Source organism: Pelophylax lessonae (genome assembly GCF_965119305.1).
Source record: "Pelophylax lessonae genome assembly, chromosome: 9".
NCBI classification, from domain to species: domain Eukaryota; kingdom Metazoa; phylum Chordata; class Amphibia; order Anura; family Ranidae; genus Pelophylax; species Pelophylax lessonae.
Window position 1 is genome coordinate 52,532,933 of NC_138776.1, and position 23,198 is coordinate 52,556,130.

The 23,198-nt window shown below is 48.6% G+C and overlaps 1 protein-coding gene across 1 annotated transcript in view; it reads left to right on the plus strand.

Moving 5' to 3' along the window:
- TDRD1 (tudor domain containing 1) overlaps positions 1-20,472 on the plus strand; it is a gene marked incomplete at both ends in the record, with an annotated part of 265,551 nt that extends 245,079 nt beyond the window's left edge. The window contains 3 exons of the mRNA XM_082268836.1: positions 948-1,064; positions 19,967-20,134; positions 20,237-20,472. Coding sequence (XP_082124962.1) covers positions 948-1,064; positions 19,967-20,134; positions 20,237-20,472 — 521 coding nt within the window. The remainder of the gene's footprint in view (positions 1-947; positions 1,065-19,966; positions 20,135-20,236) is intronic.
- Positions 20,473-23,198: the final 2,726 nt, after the last annotated feature.

The following is a 23,198-nucleotide window of genomic DNA, read 5'->3' on the forward strand; positions in this document are numbered from 1 at the left end:
CTCGGTGCTTTGCCAGGGATAATCCTTTCTTCCCCTGTATTGGACAGTGAATTCTATGGATGCCAGTATGTCCAGGTGGTCAGATGTCCTGGGAGTGTACTCAGCCCAAGGTGTTTAGACTCGAGAGGAGTCCAGTCTGCCGATCAACATACTGGATATTCGGCAATCAGACTTTGTCTATCCCAGTGTTCCACTTCACAATTCTGTGCACTTTGTGTTGGTCTATCACATAAAATCCCAATAAAATAAATTGGTTGTAACTTGACAAAATGTGGAACATTTCAAGGGGTATGAATAAGTTTTCAAGGCACTGTATGTGGGGAAAGGGTAGATCGTGTGGGAGTTGAGGATCGCAGGATAGGCCATGAAGAGAGTGTGAACCACCTTTAACTTTGAGAGCTTTTTAATTTTTTACCTTGGTGATGCAGTAATCTAATCTTTTCTTCTTAAAGCTTCAAAAGAGTTACTTAATCGTTGCCTGAAGAAGTTGTGCTTTATCCCCCCCAACCTACCAACCAACCCATCATCAGTGCTGCAAGTGTTATGGACACCAGCACTGGTATTTAGTCTGATTGGCTACCATGCACAACTGCACCAAATTATGCACACCCCAGTTTTAGCAAATCAACCTCAAAGCATTGTTGTCTACTGAATTGTGTTTTTCTCCATCATTCCTTCTGAGTTGTACAGCCTGTAGTTAATGTAGATCCCAGGAGGTCACCTATTTCTGTGAAAACCACATGTGGCACCAATGATCATTGTAAAGACAATTGCCTAAATCAAACATCTGTTCTTCAGTGGAGAAGCACTTCACTCGATTCCCTTGACCATGTCTGCATGCTATATATATTGAGTTGCAGCTAAATAATACTTTGTTTGCAAGTAACAATCTGCTTTACCAATAAAGCAGCCATTGAGTGTCTCATATTTTCCCTGTGTGCTTCCAGTGAATGTGGAGAAGCTGCAGCAAGTTATGATGGATATAATTAGTTATTGTAATGCGGAAAAGGACCAACCTGCCTATATACCATCTGTGGGTGACGTTTGCTGTGCCAAATTTTCAGGTCAGTAAAATTAAAATTGTTCTGCAGCCTATGAAAACAGCAATGTCCACATTTCCTCTCCCTTCCCTTGGCCAGTGTACAACCTCTTTTATTTGCTTCACCCTGAAAGCACCATTAATATTTGAAGTTTCAGCCACACTCTACCTTCACTGACAATCCGTATGCAATTGGACCTTGGGCATGTGCATTACTTGTGCATTGTGTGTCCCAATATGCATTGCGCTTTCATGCTGATGGGGGGTGTGTACTGCAGTCTCGAGTGGCCTTTTTCAACCGTTGGTGCCTCAGGTTTCTTGCAAAATGCCTACAAATTGCCCAAAATTTGTATACAAGCCAGCAGGAAGATTAATTTTAGTTACCGAAGCACCGCTCCCACTATGATCAGACACAGCAGGAGCCAATCGGCGGGTCAGACGGTCGCAGTGGCCACTGGCCACCCGTGATCGTGCAGGGGAATAACAGAACGGCCGTCTGCCTATGTAAACAAGGCAGACGGCTGTCCTGTCACAGAGGCAGAAGAGAGATCTTGTGTTTCAGCTTGCTGAAACAGATCTCTTTTCCTCAAGCACATCCATCCCCCACACAGTTAGAAAGCATTCCCTAGGAGCACACTTAACCCCCCCCCCCCTTGATCACCCCTAGTGTTAACCCCATTCCCTGCCAGTGTCATTTATACAGTAATAGAGTGTTTTTTTTTTCTTCTCTCGCACTGATCGCTGTGTTGGTGTCACTGGTCCCCAAAAAGTGTCTACATTGATGAAATTTTTTTTTTTTATTGTGAATGTTTTATAGCAGAAAGTAAACTTGTCGCCCCCCCCCCCCCCCAAATTGTCGGTCTTTTTTTGTTTATAGCGCAAAGAATAGAAATCGCAGAGTTGATCAAATACCACCAAATGTAAGCTCTATTTGTGGGAAAAAAAGACATCCATTTAATTTGGGTACGGCATTGCATAACCGCGCAAATGTCAGATAAAGCAAAGCAGTCCTGTATCGCAAACAATGGCCCGGTCATTAAGGGTATAAAACCTTCCGGAGCTGAAGTAGTTAAAAGAGTAAGGCAGAAAGTTTTGTATCTTATTGCATTCTATGCATTAGGATAAAAAGCCTTTTGTGTGCAGCAGCTTCCCCAGCACCCTCTAATACCTGAGTCCCATCTCTGTTCAGCGATGTCCACGAGTCCCTCGGCCGTCGTGGACTATCCCTCCTGCTGTGCTGACACAGCCACAGCAGCATTGTCTCCCGCGGCTATCAATCAAAGTCAGTTTTTCCAATCAGGAGAGAGAGGGGGTGGGGCCGAACCACAGCTCCGTGCCTGAATGAACACACGGAGCTCCAGCTGGGCTCGGGTGCCCACATAGCAAGCTGCTTGCTGTGGGGGCACTCAACAGGAAGGAGGGGCCAGGAGAACTGAGAGGGACCCGAGAAGAGGAGGATCCAAGCTGTTTGCTACTCGACAGGAGGGAGGGACTAGAAGCAGGGAAAGGGCACCCGAGAAGAGAAAAAGGGCTGCTCTGTGCAAAAGCAACTGCACAGGGCAGGTAAGTATAACGTTTGGTATTTAAAAAAAAAAAAAAAGATTTTACAATTTAACTACTTCATCTGTGGAAGGTTTTACTCCTTCATGACCAGGACATTTTTTGCAATTTTGCACTGCGCTATTTTAACCACTTAACGACCGCCCACCGCAGATTTACTGCGGCAGGCAGCTGCTCCAGGGCAAAGCGATGTAGGTATACGTTGCTCGCTGTCAGGAGGCTAGGGGGCGAGCGTTCACCACCGGCGTCGCGCTCCCGCTCGTCAGCAGGGAAGCCGATGCGTATGTCAGGCGTCTCCGATTACAGAGCTTATGTGATCTTCTGTGTAGGATCATGTCTCTATGGTCATTTCAGAAGCCACCCCCCCCCCGCCCCCCACAGTTAGAATCACTCCCCTAGGCTCACATTTAACCCCTTGATCACCCATAGTGTTAACCCACTTCCCTACTAGTGTCATTATTACAGTAACAGTGCATCTTTTTAGCACTTGAATTAAGTGAGATCCTTGCACTATGGCTAGAACTCTAAATGTGTTAAATAATAATGGTAATAATAATCAACACTTATGGGTTGCTGCTGGCAGAAAGGTATGTGCCTTTAAATGATGTATGGGAATGGATGTCAGCGCTGCTCCAAAAATTTGCAACAAATGCTATAAATGCAATAAATTATATATATATATATATATATATATATATATATATATATATTGTGCAAAGTGCCAGTGACAACAATAAGTGCAAATGAAAAAGTTTGTGTCAAAACAAGTCCAAAGCATAATCTTCAAAGTGCTGCTAGTGAAATCCAATTTTAAATCCAATATACTTGTGTTCTCCCCTATGTGCTCGCATTCACCGGAGCAATGATGGGTAGTGTAGCTTTAAAGGAAGAATCCCCCACACTGGAAGCAGCTCATCCACGGATTTGTGTGAACCAAGAATTATGCTTCTAATCACTCTCCGGAGTAATGATGGGTAGTGTAGCTTTAAAGGAAGGAAACCCACACTGAAAACAAGCTTATCCACAGATATGTGTAAACCAGGAAGTATGCTTCTAATTGCTCTCCTCCACCATGATGAGTAAGACAAAGAGACTCTCCATAGTGTAAAATGTTTAGAGTATTTATTAAATCAAGACAATATCCACGACGGGCGGATGTGACATAAGATTCAAGTTTAAAGACTGACGCATTTCGCCCCTCCCACTGGGTGTCATCGCAAGGTGACATACTGAAAAAAGCGTCTTATCTTTTATGCTGATGATACATTCAACTCCACCCATTTCCACTAGACCTTTTAGCGCAACAGCAGAAGTGACCAGAACTCCATATTGACTATGGGCTTTCCAGGAATCTGTTAAACTATTTAGTATATTTGCATATCGGCCGGCGATTGAAGTAATAAAGATGTTCGCGCAACGACCAGGTTTCTTTGCTCTTATTATGACCTGTTCTTCTATTAGACATTCGTGACACCTTGTTTAGTAAAACCAGCGCTACTGCCGGAAATGTTCTGAACGCCATTTTCTTGGGGTTAAGTATCTAAAAATACCTTATGCATATATCGATTACTATCTCTTATTTAGTGTATTTCTAATCACATCCTTTGAGACACTACTACCTATAATATAATAACTCCATCATTATTAAAATTTCTGAAACAATAAATGCCTACTATATCCTTTATACTAAGACCTTAATCTCATATGCAGGTTACCAATGTAATCATATTATGGGATTTATATATATATATATATATAGAGCTGTATATTCAATCCATATGTATATCCAATAGGAGTGCATATACAATTTATAAATACATGCAGATAAGAACAATGGTCACTATGAAAATATTAAAATAATAAATAATTATTAAAAATTTAAATTAAATTAAACATTAAAAACTATCTGCATGGTGTGCAGATAGTTCGGCTGTGTGCTGACCAGTGTTGGTGAGTGTCTTGTGGGGGTTTCTCTCCCTCTTTCTGTTATTACAGCGATAGTGCTGTGCTTGGCCTTGTTGTGCCGACAACGCAGTGGGGTGTCCCTTGCAGTGTTACGCTTTTTTTTGTGCAGGTTCCCCTCTCCATTCATGGAGTCCCTGGTGCATGTTTCACCACCTGATCCCCTCTTAAAGGCTCTCAGGCCCTCTGGGGCCCCACAACTAACTGCACTGATGGCGGTCCTGGAGTCCTTGATGTCCAATGTGGACTTGGTCCTTGGCAAACAAGCTAGCAAAAAGCGTCCCCCGCATTCACCTGCTTCCTCTGTCTGATCAGATCCAGAGTCTGATTCGGTCGCCGTGGATGTGAGTTGCCCTTCGGGGTCTGCCTCCACGCACCCTGCCTGCTCAGATAGTGAGGATGATACCTCGGTTTCTCTTGCTGCACATGAAAAGGCGCTGGTGGATGCAATGATTGTATTGCAAACCTTACATATGGAAGATGCGACTAACGCTGCATCAGAGGCACGGGTGGACTTTGGCACCCACATGTACTCTAAAGTGGCGAGGGTATTCCCCTTTCCCGCCTTCTTTGACGATATTGTCTCAAAACAGTGGGGTGGTTTCAAACGCGCCTTTGCAATCCCTAAGCGTTTTGCAATTCCGTACTCTTATGAGGAGTCCCTCCTTGAAAATGGACTGTATCTCCTGTAGTCAACTTCCTGGTTTCCAGGATGAATGTAGCTACTGTAATACCGGTTGAAGAGTCCCCTGTCTTCTCAGATCCGTCTGAAAGCAGGTCGGAGGCCTTGACCCGCAATATGTTCACTCTGTCTGTGTCTGCACTTGGGCCGATATTTACCATCACCCTGGTGTCCCTAGCTATTTTACGCCGGGCCCTTGAGGAGAAAGGGCTCCCCCTTGCTTTTGTGGAGCCGGCGGTGCTCAAGGATAGTGGGTTGTCTGACTCTGTGATTCCTATGTTTTTAAAAGCTAGAAAATCTACTTCCAGGAAGATTTTCCATCGTACTTGGTAGACGTACATTGCGTGGTGTGAATCCCTTTTGACGTACATTGCATGGTGTGAATCCCTTTAGGAGTCACCCTCCCTTTTTTTCAGTGACTCGGATCTTGGCTTTCCTCCAGCAAGGGGGTCAAATAGCATCTGGCCTTGAGTACCATCAAGAGCCAGGTCTCGGCCTTGGCTATTTTCTTTCAATGTCCTTTGGCCACACACTCCTTAGTGCATACTTTTCTCCAGGGAGTGAGTCACTTGGTTCCCCCGGTGCGGTCTCTAGTGCCACTGTGGGACCTCAATTTGGTGTCAGTTCTCCAGAAACCTCCCTTTGAAAATATTAGGGAGATTCCCCTGCTTACATTGTCCCAGAAGGTGGCCTTTTTGGTGGCTATTACTTCTGCGTACAGGGTGTCTGAGCTGGCGGCACTGTCTTGTCCATCTTATCTAGTCGTTCACAGGGAGAAGGTGGTTCTTCGGCCATGTCCATTTCCATCGTTCCTTCCAAAGGTCGTCTCTGATTTTCATCTGAATGAAGACATTGTGCTGCCCTCCCTGTGTCACAAGCCTAAGCATCCTAAGGAAGTTGCCTTGCATTCCCTGGATGTGGCTCGGGCAATCAGGGTGAACCTGGCAGCTACCCAGTCATTTAGGAAGTCAAACTCGCTATTTGTCCTCATGAATGGACCTCACAAGGGGCTGACTGCTTCTGTTGCGGCCATTTCCAGATGGAGCAGACAGACTGTGGTTCAGGCTTTTTCTATCAAGGATATAGAAGAGAAGATGCACACTGCTCAGGCAGTTGGAACACCACAGATTTGTGGTGGTAGTGAACAAGCACGCTGTGGGTCATGTGAAACGTGTCTACCGTCCATTTGCTGTACCTTGCATCCTTTTTTTCAATAAAGCCTTTCATTGTGAAGCCATCGTTTGGTGCGCGGCCACTTTTCTTGTATTCCTTTTTCTATCAAGGGTCAGGTTCCTCTTTTCCCTGTCAAGGCGCACTGTACACGGGCGCTTAGTGCCTCATGAGCCTTCCGTCATCGGGCGTCAGTGGTGCAGGTGTGCAAGGTCTGCTTTTTAGGGGACTTTTTTTTTTCAGGTGAGCTCCAGTTGTTCACAGTTGAGCTCCAAGTTACCTGGTTGGTTATGTTTAGCCTTGGGAAAGTTTGTTTTCTGCTGTTCCCACCCCTCATGTTTGACACTGCTTTGGGATGTCCCTACGGTCATGAAAATGAAGAGCTGTGTCCGTCAATGAACAAAAGAGTAAATGGGATTTTTGACTCAACGTAAAATCCATTTCTCTGATGTTCATTGATGGGCACAGCACCCCCCCCCTCTTTGGAGCTGGATATTTTTCTTTCTGACACTGTTTGTTAAAAAAACTATATACCTACAGCAGGAAATGAGAGTATACCCCCAGGGACTGCCCTATAGGTGTGCTCAAGCTTTTTTCTCTTACGTCCTCCGACAGTCGCCGCCTCTTCATATTCGTCACATATGGGGTATTAGACTTTGCTCCGAAGGAGTAGCTAGGCAACAGAATATGTTAACAATAAAGCTTTAACATATCCCACCCTCAAGGGGTGGTCCCCTCAGTCAATACCCTCCTACTTCCTGCAACCATATCTCAGTTTTAATGTCTAGCTTGTCAGGAGTGGCTGGCTCTCTCTGTGCTGGGACTTTTTGTCCCAGACTCTTTCTTCTTTTTAATATTTTGTTTGAGTTTTTTTCTCTACCTTTACTTAGCTGTTATTTTGGTCAGCATTAGTTAGTTCTTCGGACGAAGAGGATCATGCGGACTGGGTCTCGGGCTGATCCCCCTGATCGCAGGTCGTGGGTCAGTGGCTTCCCAGTCTGCCATCGAGCGTTCAGCCAGGTAACGCTCCTGGCACAGTGAACGACCCATCCCTGTTCGGTGCAGGGATGTTTGGTGAGGTGGCTACCTCACCGGACGCTGTGCGGTTTCTTAACCGCCATTGTGTGCGTCTTGAATTGCGACTCTCCCTGCCTCATGTGCAGCGGCTTGTTCGCCTGTGCGGGTTCCCCACGCCATGTGAGGTAAGTGTATCTATGTGGGGACCTGTCTGTCTGGGGGGGGTCTCAGTCTGGGACTGTGTAACCTGCCTTTATTCACACTGCTTGTCTCCCTATCTCTCGGCTGCATGCTGTGGGCTGCAAGGGGGGGGGGGGGGCTGTGTGTGTCAGGCTGGGCAGTGTGGGAAGCTGTGTGCTGTGGGGCATGTTTTTATGGCATGTTGGGGCATATACAGCGATCGCTGCGGCGATCTAACATGTATCCATATAATGGGATAAGCTTGTGTGTGTTTTTATGCACTATGGAGCGGCGATTTCGGCGCCAAACGACGCCATTTTACCGGCGCCCGCTCCGGCCGCATGGTTTACATGCACGGCGGCCATTTTCTTGTAGCCTCCATAGGCTTACATAGAGCGCCCTGGCAGCATCACTTCCTCTTTCCTGGAACACCGATCGAGGCAGCAGCAGCGGCGAGGGTCTCCTCAGGTTTTATCCTTCTATTCCTGTTTGCCATTGCCTGTATTCAGTCTGTATATTCCCTGTGGGGGTCTCATTGTGCCTGAGTGTAGTGCGGTGGGCTGCGCTTGCCGCGCTTGCTGAAAGGGGGCAGTTAACCCTTGGTTGTCTGGCATACAGGGGCAATGGATTCTCAGGAGGGCAAGTTTCCCACAGTATTGGTGGAAAGCCAGGGGACCGCTGTTTCCCCCCCAGGGGGGGATTTAGCCACTATTGTGGCTGGCCTTGCTGCCCAGGTGCAAATGCTGGTGGCTGCTCAATCTACTAAACGGCCCAGAGTTGCTCTGTCCTCTGATTCTGAGGGTGAAGGTGATGGGGCTGTTCTAGCAGGGACCCCTTTATCGGGGTCCCGCTCCTCTCTTGATCTAGTGGGGTCTGAGGTGGAGGCTGAAGTTGAGGGGGTCGATAATTCTCCCCCTGGCTCGCCTGAAGAGCTTGCAATCATGGATGAGTTGATTGCTTCCATTAAGCAGACGCTGCGTTTGCAGGACGAAGTGTGTCCTCCCGCTGCCTTGGCGGCTTATGGGACGCAGAGAAAACGCAGGACGCCGCAGGTTTTTCCCTGCAATGCCGATTTTCAGCGCGCTGTTAAGGATCAATGGCGCGATCTGCGCGAACCTTTTGCGGTACCAAGTAAATTCAAGCTGCGTTATCCTTTCTCGCCTGCCACTGATGAACGGTGGTGTGTGCCTCCACCAGTGGATCATGCAATTGCGGTTTTGAACAAAGCCACTGCGATTCCTGCAGAGGGTTCCCCTGTTTTCCGTGATGCCACGGATAGGAGACTGGAGTCTCTTGCCCGTCATACTTATTCTGTTACGGGTTCTATGCTTAAGGCTCTGTTTGCTTCTCTCATGGCGGCCCAGGCGATCGCAAGTTGGACGCAGATGCTTAGGCGCGTCCTAGTGGCCGATTCGGCCTCGGCGGCGACCCTGGATATGGTGGATCAGATCCACCAGGGTGTCATGTATCTGTGTGATGCGGACCTGGACCTGATTCCGTTGGCTGCACGTGTGCACAGCGTGGCGGTGTTGTCTCGCCGCCTGGTTTGGTTGAAATGTTGGTCGGTGGACCAATCTTCACGTAAAACCTTAGCCAATCTGCCTTATGATGGGTCTCGCCTTTTTGGGGAGTCCCTGGATGTGTTGATTAAGGGGATCACCGGGGGTAAGAGCACTCTCTTGCCCCATTTCCCCAAGGCTAAGGGGGCTTCTGGGAAGCAGCATGCGAATTTTCGGCCCCCTCAGGGGTCCTTTCGTACCTTTCGGCCGCACTACAAGGGCAAACCGTTCAAAGGCCAAGGCTCTCAGAAGAAGCCCTGGTCTGGGAAACAGAAGTCCGGCCAATCCGGACCTGCGGCCCATAACAGTTCGGCCTGAAGGGGCGCCCTCACCCAGTTTTGGGGTGGGGGGACGCTTGCTCGGTTTTCTTCAGCCCTGGTTGGCCCGTGTGCGGGACAGATGGGTTCTGGAAATCGTTCGATCTGGTTACAAGATCGAGTTTCTCTCTCGGCCGGAGAGCAGATTTTTTCCCTCAAATCTACAACTGTCTCCAGAGCGCCTGCGGGATCTGCACCTGGCGGTGCGGGACCTGAGGGCTCAGGGTGTGGTGGTTCCGGTGCCTCATCGGGACAGATTTCGGGGGTTTTATTCCAATCTGTTCACCGTGCCCAGGAAGGAGGGCAAGGTTCGTCCGATTCTGGACTTGAAAGCTCTGAACCGCTCTGTGCGGGTTCGCAAGTTCCGCATGGAGTCCCTGCGCTCGGTGGTGGCTGCCCTGGTTCCGGGGGAATTCATGGCCTCCATCGATTTGAAGGATGCGTACCTTCACATCCCCGTATTCGAGGGGCATCAGAGATACCTTCGATTTGCCATTGCGGAGGATCACTACCAGTTCGTGGCGTTGCCCTTTGGGCTCGCCTCGGCTCCGCGGGTCTTCACCAAGGTGCTTGCACCGGTTCTGGCATTATTGAGGGCCCAGGGCATTTCTGTCCTGGGGTATCTGGACGACATTCTGATTCGGTCTGCGACCAGTCAGGGTCTGGAGAAGGACCTGTCTGTCACAATGCAAACTCTGCAGGAGTTCGGTTGGACGATAAATGTTCCAAAGTCGACACTGAGTCCGTCGGTTCGTCTTCCCTATCTGGGAATGATACTGGACTCGGTGCAGGCGAAGGTCTTCCTGCCGGAAGACAAGCTCAGGACTCTTCAGGAGGAAGTCAGGTCCCTCAGGGACGTTCCACACTCGTCTCTGCGGACGTGTATGAGATGTCTGGGATTGATGGTCTCGGCCTTCGAGGCGATTCCTTTCGCTCAGTTTCACACGCGGGGTCTCCAGGCGGAGATCCTGTCCAAGTGGGACGGGCGACCTCAATCTCTGGATCTTCAGATCTCGTTGAGTCATCGCACCAGGGAAAACCTTCTGTGGTGGCTCCAGTCCCCGTTGGTGTCCGGGGGCAAGTCGTTTCGTCCGATCTCGTGGACGATAATCACTACGGATGCCAGCCTGTCGGGCTGGGGTGGTGTTCTGGGCGTTCTGTCCGCCCAGGGGACCTGGTCGGAGGGGGAGTCTTCCCTCCCGATCAACATTCTGGAATTACGTGCGATAAGGCTCTGTCTTCATCGCTGGACGGACCGGCTGCAGGGCTGCCCGGTTCGGGTGCAGACGGACAATGCCACGGCGGTGGCATACATCAACCACCAAGGGGGCACCAGGAGTGCCCGAGCGGCTCGAGAAGTGGCCGACATTCTGTCTTGGGCCGAGACTCATGTCCCGGCGATAACGGCGGTTCACATTCCGGGAGTGGAGAACTGGCAGGCGGACTATCTGAGTCGCCAGACCCTGGATCAGGGGGAATGGTCTCTCCATCCGGCTGTCTTCCAGATGTTGTGCGCGAAGTGGGGTCTTCCAGATGTGGACCTGTTCGCGTCTCGCCTCAACTACAAGGTGAAGAGGTTCGTGGCAAGGACGCGCGACTCTCGGGCAGACGCGTCGGACGCGTTAGTGGCCCCGTGGCATCAGTACAGGCTGATGTACGCTTTTCCACCGATTCAGTTGCTGTCCAGGTTCCTTCGCAGGTTACACTCGGAACGCAGCACGGTGATTCTTGTGGCACCGGACTGGCCTCGCCGGTCCTGGTACGCAGACCTCGTGAATCTGGCGGTCGACGCCCCCTGGCGTCTGCCTCTTCGAGACGATCTACTGTCTCAAGGACCGATTTACCATCCTGCTTTACAGTCGCTGGCTTTGACGGCCTGGCTGTTGAGACCGAGGTCCTGAAGGAGAAGGGTCTCTCTCCAGAGGTCGTTCATACCTTGATCAACGCGAGGAAGTCTTCCTCGGGAAAGGTTTATTACCGTACTTGGAAGGCCTATTTTGCCTGGTGTGAGTCCAGGGGGTTTTCACCCCGCACGTACTCGGTTTCCCGTGTGCTGTCTTTCCTTCAGACGGGTGTCGATCAGCGTTTGGCGCTGGCCACGATAAAGGGTCAGGTGTCTGCGCTGGCCGTTCTGTTTCAACGTCCCGTGGCTTCCAACTCCTTGGTTGGCACTTTTATTCAGGGTGTGCGACATCTGGTTCCTCCTAGGAGGGATCCTTTGCCCCCCTGGGACTTGAATCTGGTTCTTTCTGTGTTACAACGTGCTCCTTTTGAACAGATCAGGGAGATCTCGTTGTCTCTGTTGTCCAAAAAGGTCGCCTTTTTGGTGGCGATCACTTCGGCTCGCAGAGTGTCGGAACTGGCGGCTTTGTCCTGCAAGTCTCCGTACCTGGTTGTTCATTTGGATAAGGTGGTCTTGCGACCTAATCCTTCTTTTCTGCCGAAACGAGTTTCGGAATTCCATCTTAACGAGGATATTGTTTTGCCTTCGTTGTGCACGAAGCCTAAACATCCAAAGGAGGTGAGATTGCACTCTCTGGATGTTGTTCGGGCGATTAGGGTTTACCTTAAATCGACTGAGTCTTTTCGTAAGACGGACTCCTTGTTTGTTCTTCCAGAGGGTCCTCGGAAGGGCATGGCGGCTTCGGCCTCTACCATCGCCAAATGGATCAGGCAGACCATTGAACAGGCCTATGCCTTGCAGGGGAAGGTTCCCCCTGTGCCTGTGAAGGCGCACTCTACTAGATCACTGAGTACGTCTTGGGCCTGCCGTCATGGGGCTTCTGTAGCCCAGGTGTGTAAGGCGGCGACCTGGTCGACCGTGCACACTTTCACAAAATTCTACAAAGTAGATGTTCAGGCATCGGCGGATGCTTCCTTTGGCCGCAAGGTTCTTAGTGCGGCTGTTCCATAGGGTCCCTTGTTGGGGACTCCTGGCTGTTGGGATATCTTTGTATTCCCTGGTTTTTTTGTCTTTTCCTGGGTTGTTGCTCCTGTTGAGCACTTATTTTTGCTGTTGCCCAGCTGGTTTCCTTCCTTTGGTAAGGTTCCTTTCTTTGATGTGGAGACTGCGTTGCCTTTCGGCGCGGATGCGTTTCCCACCCCTCATGTTTGCACTGCTTTGGGACGTCCCCATATGTGACGAATATGAAGAGGCGGCGACTGTCGGAGGACGTAAGAGAAAACGGAATTTTTGTAAAATCTTACCTGTAAAATTCCTTTCTCTGAGTCCTCCGACAGTCGCCGCCCCCGCCCCTCTTTTGGGGTTGAATGTATACTCTACTGCTATTCCACTAAAACTGAGATATGGTTGCAGGAAGTAGGAGGGTATTGACTGAGGGGACCACCCCTTGAGGGTGGGATATGTTAAAGCTTTATTGTTAACATATTCTGTTGCCTAGCTACTCCTTCGGAGCAAAGTCTAATACCCCATATGTGACGAATATGAAGAGGCGGCGACTGTCGGAGGACTCAGAGAAAGGAATTTTACAGGTAAGATTTTACAAAAATTCCGTTTTCTTTGCCTAGTGTCCTACTCCTGTAGGAGGCAGCATAACCCTATGGTCCTGGAGATAAAGAGCCCGTAGGTGAAGTCTCCGTCAATGGACATCAGAGAAATGGATTTTACGGTAAGTCGAAAATCCCATTTCTGTGGGGTCCCCCTGGTGACTCATGGAGTCTTTCTTTGCACATCTCCCCCACCTGATCCCCTATCTGAGGCTGCGGGGTCCTCCAGGTCCCAACCTTCCATCAATGCACTGACCGCAGTCCTGGAGTCTTGTGTCCCGGTTGAAGGTGGTTTTTGGGCGACAGGCTAGCAAAAAGTGCCTCCCCTTGCCTCATCTGTCTCATCAGATGCTGAATCTAATTTTGCCACCGTGGATGTGGGTCACCCTGCTGGGTCTGCAACCACGCACCCGGAATCCTCAGAGGAATACCCCCGGATTATTCCTCAACGTCTGCAACCGCGGGCGAAACGGCGCTGGTGGAAGCACTGATTGTAACTGCGTGAGACCTTGAAGATGTATGCAGCTGCAATGGATGCGCAGGTTCCCTTTGGCACTCACAAGCCATCCAGAGTGGCAAAGGTGTTACTTTCCCCGCCTATTTTGACAGAATTGTCGCTCAAGAGTGGGGACGACCAAAGCGTCCCGTGGGGTCCCAAAGCGCTTTACTAGGTGTTACTACTATGAGGAGTCCCTTCTTAAGAAGTGGACTGTTCCACCGGTGGTGGACCCTCCGGTTTCCAGATTGAACAAGGCAACCATGATTCCAGTTGAAGAGTCCCCGGTTTTTAAGTATCCGGCTGACAGGAAGGAGGAGGCTGTGGCGGGCAATATGTACACTCTCGCTGGTTCGGCGCTGTGGCCAGTATTCACCATTGCCCTGGTGTCGCAAAACTCATACCAAGTGGGCTAAGCTTTTACGTCCTGACCTGGAGGGAGAACAGCTCCCCCGTGCCTTTGCTGAGCTGGCATACCAGCTGGTCCAGGGGCTGCAGTTTATCTGTGATGCCTCTTTAGATAAGGCTCCCCTAGTAGCTTGGCTCTCTGATTTGGCGGTTGTCCTTCAGTGTATCTTGGCTCAAATGCTGGTTTGCGCACTAGACTTCTAAAAATGCCTTGACTGATTTTCCCTTTCAAGGAGATCGTCTGTTTGGAGCTACCCTGGATGACATCATAAAAGGTCTCACATGGGGGAAGAGTACCTTTCTTTTGCAGGCTACTTAGGGCAATGAACCGCGTCGTAGACGTGGGCCTTCCTTTTCGGCTCATAAGAAGTTTTTCGTCCCTGAGGGTCGACTGACAAGTGCTAAAAGCCTTTCAGGGCCTCCTCTGGAGGATCCAAAAGAACCTGGTCTGGCAAGCCGAGAGCGGGCTTCTCCAGACCCGTGAAAAAGACTACTTCAGCATGAAGGGGCATCCTTAGGTGTTGGGAGGATGTATTTGCTGGTTTCTGGACCCGTGGACTTCCCAAGACAAGTGGGTCCACTAAGTCATCCGGTCTGGCTGCAAGATCGAGTTTCACTCTTGTCCCCCGGCAAGGTTCTTTCCTTCCGACTTGCGCCTGTCCCCTGACTGCTTACAGGGTCTGTTTGTGGCAGTACAAGACCTGTTACTTCAAGGGGTGATTGTCTCGGTTCCAACTTTGGAACGTTTTCAGGTTTACTCAAACCTGTTTACAGTTCCCAGGAAGGAAGCCAAAGTGCGTCCAATCCTGTATCTCAAGCCACTAAACTGCTTTGTGCGGGTACAGAAGTTCAGAATGCACGGTGGTGGCATCCCTGCGTCATGGGGATTTCCTCGCCTTTATCGACATCAAGGATGCATACCTTCACATTCCAATATGTGCCATTCAACAGCACTTCCCCTGCTTTGACTTGGGAGAGGAGCATTATTAGTTTGGGGCGTTACCCTTTGGTCTCGACTCTGCTCCTCAGGTCTTCACAAAAGTGTTAGCCCTGGTGCTAGCTTTGCTACACCCAATGGGCCATCACGGTACTGGGCTTCTTGGATGATCTTCTTCTGCTCTGGTGTAAAACCTGGAGATCACAATACCAACTCTGTGGGAGTTGAGCTGGATTCTGAATTTTCAGAAATCTGAAAAAAAGCCGGACTATATGGGCCTGACTCTGGACTTGGCCATAGCCAGAGTGCTCCTTCCTCTGGAAGAACTCCAAAAATTGCAGGCTGCTATTCGTTTCCTGCTGTCCCAAGGGATGGTCATCCCTCCTGATTTGCATGAGGGTGCTGGTTCTGATGGTGTCTACCTTTTTGAGGCTGTTCCATTTGCACAGTTCCATACGAGGTCCCTGCAAAGGGAGATTCTGACCAAATCGGACAAGACTCCGCAGTCACTGCACAATCAGATCCAGGTGAGTCGGGGAACTAAGGAGTCCCTGATTTAGTGGATTTGTTGTCCAGCACTTCAGCTGGGCAAATCCTTCCTTCCTCTTGTATTGGACAGTGGTCACCATGGATGCCAGCCTGTCCGGCTGGGGAGGCATCCTCGGCAATTATTCTGCTCAGAGAGTCTTGACGCTGGAAGAGTCCAGACTACCATTCAGTGTTTTGGAACCTTGAGCGATCAGACTGTGTCTGGACCATTGGACGGATCATCTTCAGGGTTGTCAAGTGTGCATTCAATCGGACAATGCCACGGCCGTGGCCTATGTCAATCACCAAGGGGCACAAGAAGTGTCCTGGTGGCTCTGGAGGTAGTTGTATTCTAAGGTGTTAAGAAACGTTCGTTCCAGCCCCCTCCGCCGTACACATTCCCAGGGTTGAAAGCTGGCAGGCAGATTACCTCAGTCGGCAGGCGTTGGACCACACGGAGTGGTCTCTTCACCTGGATGGGTTTTATCAGTTGTTTCTCCGGTGGAGCACCCCCGAGGTGGATCTGTTTGCATCTTGGCTCAATAGAAAGGTGCTTTGGTTTGATGCTCGGTCAAGGGATCCTCTGGAGGCCACAGGTGCACTGCTAGCCCCGTTGTGTCAGTATCGTCTGATTTGCGCCTCCCCTCCTCTCAAGTTTCTGCCAAGACTCCTACGCAGAATCGAAGCAAAAGGGATTCCCGAAATCTTAGTGGCTCCGGTTTGGCCTCGCCGTGCTTGGTACGCTGATCTGGTGTGGCTGGGCGCCAGTTTCTTTGGAAGCTTCCTCTCAGGGAGGATCTGCTGTCCCAAGGGCCAGTCTTCCATCCTGCTATACACTCGCTGGCTTTGTCGGCTTGGCTGTTGAACCCCAGGTGCTGAAGGATAGAGGTTTGCTTGAGTCGGTGATGCCTTCACTGTTAAAGCTAGGAAATCTACGTCTAGGAGGATCTACCATCATACGTGGAAGACGTACATTGCGTGACGTGTGTCTCTTGGGGTTCATCCTCTCTCTTTCTCTGTGGCTCGAATCTTGACCTTCCTTTAACGGGAGTTTGAACAGAAATTGGACTTCAGTGCCATCAAGGTCCACGTGTCGGATTTGGCGGTGTTCTTCCAACTACTTTTTGGCCCTACAGTCCCTGGTGCGCACCATTCTTCAAAGTGTCTGATATTTAGTTCCTCCAGTGTGGGCTCTGTTGCTGCCTTGGGACCTCAATTTGGTGCTTTCGGTCCTCCAGAAGCCTCCTTTTGAAAACCTTCAGGAGATTACCCTGCTTACACTGTCCCAGAAGGTGGCCTTTTTGTTGGCTATCACCTCTATCACGCTCAGGGTGTCGGAACTAGCGGCGTTATCCTGTCGTTCAGCTTACCTTGTGATTCAGAGAGATAAGGTGGTTCTTCATCCCCTTGAATGAAGACATTGTGTTGCCTTCCCTGTGTCCCGGGCCTAAACATCCAAAGGAAATTGCCTTAAATGCCTTTGATGTGGTCCGGGCAATTAGGGTGTACCTGGCAGCTATGGAGTCTTTCAGGAAGTCAGATTCTTTTTGTACTCATGGATGGGCCTCGGGTTGTCCGCTTTATCTGAGAGCATTTCCAGAAGGATCTGACAGACAGTGATTCAGGCCTATTCCAGCAAGGGTCAGGTTCCTCCTTTCCCTGTTAAGGCACACTCTACTCGGGTGCTTAGTGCCTCCTGGGCTTTCCGTCATCAGGCATCAGTTATGCAGGTTTGCAAGGCAGTCACTTAGTCGTTGGAGCACACTTTCACAGTTTTATAAAGTGGATGTGTTGGCATCTTTGGGTGCTTCTTTTGGCCACAAGGGTTTGCAGGCTGCTGTTGAGAGAACCTGATCCTCTTCGAGGGTGTATTGTTTTTTTTTTTTTTTTCAGCTGGGCTCCAGTTTTGGTTGAGCTCCTGTTGGCTACTTTTTCACCTGGGGAATTTTTTTGATGTTCTCACACCTCATGTTGAACACTGCTTTGGGACGACCCAATGGTTATGAAGATCTGAAGCTGCGTCCATCAAAGAATGAAAGAGAAAATGGGATTTTTGACTTACCGTAAAATGTATTTCTCTGATGTTTATTGATGGACACAGCACCCACCCCCTCTGTAGAGTTGTCATTCTTCTGACACTGCTTGTAACTAAATTGAGTGTCCTAAAGCAGAGAGAGGGAGTGTGACGGTATTCACCGTCACTGGAGGTGAGGAGCAGATACCTGATACCTAATGGTTTGAATTGCTTCAGATGGGACAGCAATATTTGTCAGCAATATCTTTATATTGAAATATGAAAATGTAATTATATTTTACACTGGGAGACTTAGACTGTTATAGACAATTGCCATGAAGTCTGACTCCTAGATAATGTGTGTATTCCATGCCAGACAGGCTTCCCTATGGTTTGTGTAATGGAATGGAATGTGTATTGTGTAAAGTTTACCTGTCTTATTGTTAAATGTTAAGGACCTCTCTTGTTCTGTCTTTCTTAAGATAAACTTATTATGGGATGTATATGTGTACACTGTATGGGAGTGTAAAACTCTTTTTTCATTGGATTGTGAATGTCAGGGCCTGTTCTCAACAAGGTCCACCTGGGCGGTAACCTTGTGGGGGAAAACTGTTTAAAAGTCTGTTTCTTGTTCAATAAAGAGTTCTACTTCACCCTCAATCTAGAGTCCTGTCTCTCATTGGGGGAATCGGCTACAAGGGATTGCTGTGACCTCCATACTCCCTTGGATAATCACTAAGCTCTTGTAAGAGCTTGTGTAAAAGCTTGTGTTGCTGCACTCTCTGGGGAAAGAGAGGTTCACCCATGGGAACCTTGACCCTTGTCGTAGGTCCATGGAGGGTTGGAGACGGCGAGACCCTAACCAAGCTGCGGCGGTTCGTGGAGTCTGAGGCGATTATAGTGTCTGGTGGAGTGCTTGGAGCCCTCTGGAAGCACTAGGAGCATCCGTCAACGGAGGTACCCGGTCGGGGTGCCGGCTGATCGTTACCGGGAGTATACCCCCTGGGACTGCCCATGGATGTAGCTAGACTTTTGTTCTGCTTTGTGTCCTACTCCATTAGGGGGCAGTATAACACAACGGTTATGAAGATCTGCAGCTGTGTCCGTCAATGAACATCAGAGAAATAGATTTTTACCTTAAGTCGAAAATCCCCTTTTCTTTGCCATCTGTTTCCCATTTCAGAGATTTCCCTTCACTTACTGTCCCCATAGCCAAACAAGAATTGAGAGGAAATCCCTGCAAATTAAGGGAACTTCTTAGGGACCCACAGGTCACCAGAACTAGGGTCTCTATTTGATGATTTTCTTTCTTTTACTATTCTGGGAACAACCCAAAATGTGGGATTTTCTTTTATTTTCACTTTCAATGATAATGGTAAACAGGACAAATAGAGAGCGTTAATATCCCTAAGGGGGGAACAGAAAGGAATAAAAACTGACAGCTGTCTGCAAAACAAAAATTTTTTTTTTTCCTTTAGCTATACTTTAAGCTTAACTCCTTATCTACCAAGGTACATTTGTCAAAGTCTTGGTATTCAAGGAGTTAAAGAAAACTCACGAGTGCTGCTGAAGCCATTAGCCAATTTTCTGGTTAAAGTGATCTCTTATAGGGGGTTCTGAAGCTGCAGAGCCCCTATAGGCCTTGTGGTAGTTCCCAGCCTCTCCCATTCCTCTGGTGATTGACAGCCTTGCAACTAATGAAACCAGAAATAACATGCATTACATCACTTTCAGGTTCAAACCTGTCATTCCCCCCAGGTACTGTAGCCGGGGAAGCAGCTAATCAAGCTAAAGCAATGCTTCATTGGCTTTACTGGATGAAAGGGTAGATGTTGGAGTCTAAAAGACCCCTGATGTTTCCATAAGGAGGGCCTCTCACCTGCTCATGCCCCTTGTGATAGCAATAATGTTAAATTAATACATAAAAATATTTATATTAAAAATGAAAATAAGTAAAAATTATTAAAAATTAAAAGCATCCCTTTCACCCCTGTAGACATCCAATGCAAACACATAGCGTAGGTTGCGCATGTTTATGTAAACCTAAATTGTGCCATGCATGTGTGAGGTATGCCTGCAAATGTCAAAGTGAGAGCGACACGTTTAGGGCCTTAAATTTATGGTAAACTCTAATCTGATAACCTGTAAAGTCTTTTAAAGCATAACGTATGAAGAATTTTGGGTACCATTTTGTTTGTTGTGATTTAAGGAGCATACACAATTTTAAGGCTCTGCATGTATGGTATCTATTCATATAGCGCAACCCCATTCTTTCTATTTTACTTAATAATTGGTGTTTGCATTAAAATTGATTTTAGTGTTTTGCTCTGAAAATATTAATTTGATAAATAGCTGGGCAAAAATTGTGCAATATTAAAGATATTGCAGCTGCCACTATTTTATTTTTTATGGGCTCTGTAGATTTTAACATTTCCCTGGTAGGCAAGTGGTAAAAAGATGGTCAAGCAAAGTTTTGGACGTTATCAATAGACGGTTGTGTGCCCCTTGTGCATATATTAGTATTGTAAATGAAAGTCTACTTTAGTCACAGATTTAAACTGATGCATGTCATGTGACTTTTTGTCTGCAGCGGATGGGCAGTGGTACAGAGCTGTTGTCCTGGAAGTTTTGGACTCCGCAGTGGAAATAGCTTATGCAGATTATGGAAACCTGGAGAGACTCCCTTTCTCCTGCCTTCGCCCAGTAAAGGAAAGCTTCCTGTGCACCCCCATGCAGATCACACGGTGCCGTCTGTATGGTAAGATATTGCTAAATGTCAATATAATAAAATCTGACATTGTAAAGATTATTATTACTCTTGCAGTTATTGCAGTACTCTTGCATTATTCTTCTCCTGTAGGTGTGGCCCCAGTTAGCAATCAGTGGTCTCCTGAAGGGACACAAGTTTTAAGCAGTCTACTGTTGGGAGCTGATGTTGTACTCGTGGCTCGTTCAGTGGAAGCTGGAATATTTTCGGTGTCTCTGGAGAAGAAGCAGGGAGCTGAAAACATAGATGTGGGAGAGAAGCTGGTAATGGACGGTCTAGCAAAGTCTGCTGAATCCGTTTCTTTGACAGATGAACATAAAGGTAGCTAGTACAACATTTTATTTTCAACCTTGCCCATTCTTTTTTAAAACCTCTTGCTTCCCTCTTCCTTGTCATTCAAGGTATATGTCGCATCAGACCCCTATTACAGCACCCTGTGCTCCCTTAGAATCTCAACTTGGTCGGACCCACGCTTTGAATCCATCACAGATATTTCCCCTGGATGAGCTCTCCTGAAAAGTGCATTTTCTAGTAGTAATGTCTGTCAGATACCTGATATTCAGCCCTCTTGTAGTGAGTTGTTCCTCATTCTTCTCAAGAGCAAGGTAATCTTGGGTCCAAGTCCAGAATTTCTCTTTCTCTAGCGCTCATTGACAGACGTAGTCCTCGGTGATACAGCACCTTCGGGTTATGTTGCCTCCACAGGAGCAGGACTAGACAGGAAATTAAAAAGCTCTGGCCACACCCTAGGGGCAGTCCCAGAGGGTATATCCTCTCTCTCTCTGCCTCAGCAAATCAGTTATTTTCTGTCTAGTTAGGAGTAAGGACCTAGATACCTTGCTGGGATCTTGGGTCCTGGCAAGATTTTTTTCTTAAAAGATTTTTTTAGACAGCTTTTTTTCTCCAGTGTTCCTGTGAGATCTTCAAGCAAGAAAGCTGAACTGGGCGACGGGCTGGATGTTGAGATCCGGTGGTCACCCCAGTTCAGCCTACGAGCTCGTGCAGGCCATAGCTCCGCGCTGGGTCGGCCGCGACAAAGTCCCATTAAAGGACTGACCCTGCGAGTTAAACGTCTCGCTGAAACGCCAAAGACCATGAGTCACGGCGTCCATATCGGTCGACAGCCCTCCCGCCCCGGTGGAGAGGGGTACTGTCAGGAGTTGGTGCCCGCCTGGTTCCGGTATGGTGAGTAGTATGTTCCCCCTTTTCCCCTGACGGGTCTTGTGGTGAACGCGGGCCCCTCTCTGTATGGTAAGATAGAGTCCCTCTCTATCCTATAAATGACACAGATCCTCCTACTTTGAGTGTGATTTTATGTGCAAAAAGCCAGGAGGCTTGGTTTGGGAGCTAACAATCTAATTGTATACATGTTAAAAAGATTGTAATCAGTGGCATTCTGGGAATCTTAGGGTGATAAAAATAAGCTACCTACCAGTCAGAAGCCACGGACATGTAGACTGCCTTCCTAATCAGATCTCCAGCTATTAGCAGGCCTCCCGAATGGCCATGCGGTCCGCCAGGGCCGGTACCGCCAACCACGCCAAATCCCCATGCAGAGAGAGTGTTGTGTGCCCTGCAGCACACCGCTATTCAGTACAGGCCGCCGCCATTTTTTTTGCTGGATCGCACGAGCCGCCATTTTGGCGTAGCCTCGTGTCTCCAGCATGGGGGCGGCCGTGTTTGAGGTGATCCAAACACCTCGTGGAGCTAGGGGAGGCGCCGGAAGGCGTGCAGAGGGGCGGAGCCGCCTCCTTTCTTCCTGGGCAGCCAGCCAAAAGACTTCCTGTTTGTCAAGACAGCGCTGTAACCTGTTGCAGTTAAACTCTGAGCATCAAGTGGTGAGCCTGGGGGTCTATCTCTCTCTCTCTCGATCGATAGGGATCCCTAGCAGGTAACACTAAGGGGTTTTTTGTGGCGCTGGGGGTCTGAAAAAAAAAAAAAAAAAAAAAAAAAAGTTTTTTATTTTTGAATTATATTGTCCAGGAAGTGACTGGAATTATCATGGACCCTGCCACACATATTCCCCCACCTGTTTCCCTCGAGGGGGCCACGGGACCCGCCGGTGCACAGAGTGTAGAGTCATTTACAGCAATTTTGGAGTCTATGGTGGCTCGGGTGGAGGCGGCCTGTCAGGGACGGGGGTCAAGGAAGCGACCCCCGCCTACCCCTATACTATCTGACACCTCTGACTCAGATTCAGAGATGGTCACTGCAGTTGCAGGTTCCTCTGCAAGGGCTGTTGTCTCAGGTAAAGCCCCCTCAGACAGTGAGGAGGACGTTTCTTCTCCCGCTATAATTCAGGAAGAAGCATTGGTGGACGCACTAGTTGTGGCAGTGCAGGCAACCTTAAAACTTGAGGCTTTACCGGCAGAGGCAACTGAAACAGAGATTCCTTTTGGTACTAATAAGCCCATCAAAACGGTGAAGGTTTTTTCCTGTACCCAAGTGTTTCGGTAATCAGATTAAAGGAGAATGGGAGCATTCTAAACGTACCTTTATTATTTCCAAGCGTATTGCTAGACGCTATCCGTTTGAGGAATCCATCATTAAGAAATGGACGGTACCACCAGTGGTGGATCCACCTATTTCCAGGCTGAATAAAGCCACGGTTATCCCAGTGGAGGACACTTCGTCCTTTAAGGATCCGGTGGATCGAAAGATGGAAGCAGAGTCCCGCACCATCTTCTCTCTGATAGGGTCAGCATTTAGACCAGTAATTGTTATTGGTCTAGTTTCCCAGACACTTACGGAATGGGCGAGAATGGTACGCCAAGACCTTAGGGGAAAAGATATTCCCCAGGAGACATCTGATTTGATGGAACAGATTATACAAGGGCTACAGTTTATCTGTGACGCAGCCTTGGACACTACTCCCTTATTAGGGCATGCATCTATGTCAGCGGTCATCCTCAGACGTGTGCTGTGGTTAAAATGCTGGTCAGCTGACCTAGGTTCCAAAAAGACCTTGACAAATCTCCCTTTTCAGGGGAATCGTCTATTTGGGGCCAACCTAGATGAAATCATTAAGGATGCCACTGGGGGCAAGAGCACTTTT